Below are 4,496 nucleotides of genomic sequence, written 5' to 3' on the forward strand. Positions count from 1 at the left end.
TTTCCTCCAAGAATTTATTAAGCTTGCTGAAATTTATAAAAGCCATGAACTACAAGTTTATGTTATTTACCGTCGAATACAAAACTTGTCCCCTAAATTATCGCTCAAGTTCGCGGAATTTTGTGCGAAGACATTGGAGATTCCGATGAAAAATTCTTGAAAATATGCTTCATCACTTAAAGGAGGTTGATCTGAGTACGTTATCTTCCTCATGATAATGTCTCCGAAAATACTTCATAAAAAACTTTTTTTTCATGAATGGGAGTTATATTTTCGAATGAATAAATACAAAACAATTCTATTGGTAAACGTTAATAATTTTTACCTTATCTTTCCTTTAGTTGATGAAATGGAACCAGTTGACAAAATAGAAAATCTTTGGCGAGAAAAACTTAAGACTATAAAATATCAAGATGTAGAATATAAAAATATATGTATACTGAAATTTTACAGATTATATCAAAAATAGTAAAAAAAAATAAAACAAGATAATCACAGATAAAACCAATAAAATAGATAACAACCAATTTCTATCCGAACATATTTATATATATATAAAAACATTTTAATATCTTGACGTACATAAACGTTTCTATATAAGAAGAAAATGCATATGTGCCCTATACATAATCAATATCAGAGGTGACTGGAGGACGACTCAATCCACCCTTTCAGAAATCCATTAGAAAGGATTACTCTTTTTGACGTCAGATTCGGCGACGACAGATCTGTCCAAATACAACGACTTTAAACCTTTTTTCGTATTGTGTCAAATGTCTCTCCGTGCGGGTCGCCCGAGATAAACAAGAACGAAAACTAATCAAAAGGGAGACATGGCTGATTTCTCTTGTTGCTAATCGGTTGGAAATATATCCATAAGTTTCCAATCCGAGCGAGTTCTAAACTCTGAAGGATAATGATAATAGTAAAGTTGGATATCTTGAAGAGTAAATTATCGTGGGAATAAACGTACATAAGTTCGCTTCCACAGACGCACACATATACCCTTACACACACACACACACACCCACACCCACACAACATAAATAGTTCGAAACTACACTTAGCACAAAAACAGAAAAATTTTATAGTTAAAACCATAATGCTTGGCACACACACACAGGCAGATAGATAGACTCAAACACAGACACACACACACACACACACACACACACACACACACACACACACACATATATATATATATATATATATATATATATATATATATATATATATATATATATATATATATATATATATGTTACACCCAATCTGTGAAATTGCCCATTTCATGAAGTGGGCTAACCACTTGCCCATTTCATGAAGTGAGCAAACCACTTGCCCAGTTCATGAAATGGGCAGTTTCATGCATGAATCTTAAAATTTGTTCCAAACTAGTTGTTAAACCAGAAAAAGTTGTTTTAAAGTTTTTTATTAAGTGTTGTAATGCAAACACTTTTAACATAATATATGATGATATTTTCAAAGTATTTTGTATAACCCCTTCAAGCTTTAGTCATGGAAGAACAAATAGCAAGTTGTGCTGCCTTGTGGTCTACAGAAAATGAAAAGACTGTAATTGCCATTTTCAAGAGAGGAAAGACTGGACAGACGCTTAAAAGAGAACACTACCACATCTTGCAAACTTTTCAGATTGCCTCCTTTGGTGAAATAGAAACAGTTGAAAAGAAGAATGGAAAATATATGGCAACTAAAGAATCAGTCACAGGAATTATCCAACAAGCCCACATTAACACCGACCATGGTGGCGAAAAGAAGACTTACAAGGAGGTGTGTGAACAATATGGAAATATTCCAAGATCAATTGTGTCACTATATATCGTGCATTGTGAGTGCTGTGTTGAAAAGCGTCGCAGAAAAGAAACGGCAGCAGGAGTTGTAGTCAGACCACTGTCCGTAAGAGATCTCAATGAAAGAGGACAAGTAGATCTGGTCGACATGCAAACTATGAAGGATGGAAGTTATCGCTTTATTCTGCACTATATGGAGTATCTAACGAAGTTTCATGTGATTCGTCCCCTGAAATCAAAGACAGCAGCTGATGTTGCCAATGAACTTCTTTTCATCTTCTTGGATATAGGTGCACCACACATCCTTCAGTCTGACAATGGACGTGAATTTACAGCTGAAGTGATCCAAGAACTTGCCTCACTATGGCCTGAACTCATCTTAGTAAATGGGCGTCCTCGGCATCCCCAGAGTCAGGGATCTATTGAAAGAGGTAATGGGGATATGAAACTCAAGCTCATGGCATGGATAAGAGACAATATTTGTGCTAAATGGAGTTATGGTGTCCGTTTTGTTCAGTGGGCCATGAACAGTTCATATCATGAGGCAATCAAGATGACTCCCTATCAAGCGCTCACTGGCAACAAGCCAAGATGTGGTCTTAAGTCAAATTTACCAGATGCATTCATCAGCAAAATAACGTCTGGTATTGAAGAAGAACTTGGAAGGCTTATAAAAGTTCCACTTACCGGAGATTCAGCTCGGGATGACCCAATATCCAATTGCAGACTCTCAGCAGCAACCTGCCATGGAACAAGAAAATATCTCAACCGAAGTACTGCATCCAGCAAAACAGGCAAGAAAGGAAGCTGAGTATGGTCTTCAAAAGCAAGCTCAACGAATGTTAGCACGCAGCACTAGATCAATGCGAGCAGTTGATGTTGGAGGCAATGTGTCTGTACCGGTGTCTCAATTTGACCGTAGTAAAGGAGACCCCCCTAACATAGTAGGTGCTGTATTAGCAGTTGAAGACAGTGGTTATGTGATTGGCACAAAAAGTGGAATTATCAATGGTAAACTTGTAGGGAAAAACTCTCTATCACGAGAGTATATATAATGTTCTAAAGGGTCCACAATAATACAAAGTGTAAAAAGTCCGTGTATAATTTTGAAGACTTTACAGAAAGCTTTCGAACCCTTCCCTGGGTTCATCTTCAGTCCAAATGAACAATAAGTTACGACAAGTACAGAGGTAAATTTAAAAAACAAGAGTCGTTGAAGATCGTTGACAACGGTCGTTAGCTCGTTAATGGGCCAGGTGAAGAAAGAGGGTAGTTAACAACAACTAGGTGATACCCTCTCCCCTATCAATTCTTCTGGCTGAAATCCTGTTGGATCTTCGTACAGGTTGTTGCAACATTATATGAAGTCCTTCATCCAAGGGCGTAGATTGGGCACCGTTATCAGACTCCCCCAGGGCAGCGGCTACCTGGACTGGAAGAGGCAAGGCAGAGGGAGCATCAGGAGAGGGAAAAACAGAGCCTGTCCTACAGTTAAAATCTTTTAAAAACATACTAGTAATATAAAAATTAACAAATGCGTCTTCGTTGACAAAAGACTTGTTTCCTTTCAATGATTCTCCCAAACTTATAGCAGCTCCCTCGACTAGTCGTCTGACATTTACATTGATACTTTTAAAGATAATTTTAGCCTCGTTCCAGTTGGGTCTATGATCATTCCTGAATGCATGTGCTACTATTGTGCTGTTTTGTGATTGTAGTTCATAAGCTCGCTTATGTTCGCCCAAACGTATATCTGTAAAGTCTTCAATATTATACACGGACTTTGTACACTTTGTATTATTGTGGACCCTTTAGAACAAAATGGTAAACTTGCCAGAAATCAATTCGAATTTGTTCAGTACAAAGGACTTTTGCCTGAAAATATCCCCAAACAACAGTTAAGTATTCGCGAACTAGTTCAAGCAGGAAGTATGTGTGGTGGCCAAAGATACCAGAGATGTCTTTGCAGGAGCAATTGCTTGTCAAAGCGGTGTTCTTGTTTGAAAGCTAGCCTTCGATGCAACAGTGCTTGCCACAGCCACAAATCATGTGACAATATTGACAAAAAATTACAGTAAATTTGTTTGATATGTATGACTATTGCTTACATAGACGTTAAATTTGTCTATATTTTTAATGATTAAAACAGCTGTTTAAAAAAATTGTATTTCATTTTATTAAGTTTTTTTTTCAACTTACAATAATTTGTATTAGTTTTCCTTATTTTGACCACAATACTAAGAAAAAAAATATATAACCAGTTTGTGTATGTCCGTATTTATTGCTTTAGTAATATTTCTTTCACTAAGTTGTGTTTAAAGTAGCTTGTTTCATTAAGTAAAGTCCTTTCGTGTTGGTTAGTTTTTCCCCCTTCCTGCACAAATACTTTAATGGTCGTTATAACGATCGTTTATTTGAATTTCTCTGAATAATATTGTATGACATTGAAGTGCAGAAAGATTTTATCTTGGAGCAGCAGCGGGAGATTCATATATATAAAAAGGTTCTTTTTGTACCAAAGATATATTTTCATGCATCATGGCTGCCCATTTCATGAAGTGGGCTAACCACTTGCCCATTTCATGAACTGGGCAAGTGGTTAGGCCACTTCATGAAATGGGCAATTTCACAGATTGGGTGTAACATATATATATATATATATATATATATATATATATATAT

At 36.3% G+C, this 4,496-nt stretch overlaps 1 protein-coding gene across 1 annotated transcript; it reads left to right on the forward strand.

Annotated features, from left to right (window-relative positions):
- Positions 1 to 1,521: 1,521 nt before the first annotated feature.
- On the forward strand, positions 1,522 to 2,625 carry LOC135223951 (KRAB-A domain-containing protein 2-like). Its single transcript, XM_064262872.1, has one exon. It carries the CDS (start codon positions 1,522 to 1,524, stop codon positions 2,623 to 2,625), a length of 1,104 nt encoding a protein of 367 aa, XP_064118942.1.
- Positions 2,626 to 4,496: the final 1,871 nt, after the last annotated feature.

The sequence above is a fragment of the Macrobrachium nipponense genome, chromosome 10 (genome assembly GCF_015104395.2).
Source record: "Macrobrachium nipponense isolate FS-2020 chromosome 10, ASM1510439v2, whole genome shotgun sequence".
NCBI lineage: Eukaryota > Metazoa > Arthropoda > Malacostraca > Decapoda > Palaemonidae > Macrobrachium > Macrobrachium nipponense.

Bases quoted from the DNA above. Each gene is read 5' to 3' on its own strand.
- LOC135223951 (XM_064262872.1), top strand. From the start codon at position 1,522: ATGGAAGAACAAATAGCAAGTTGTGCTGCCTTGTGGTCTACAGAAAAT.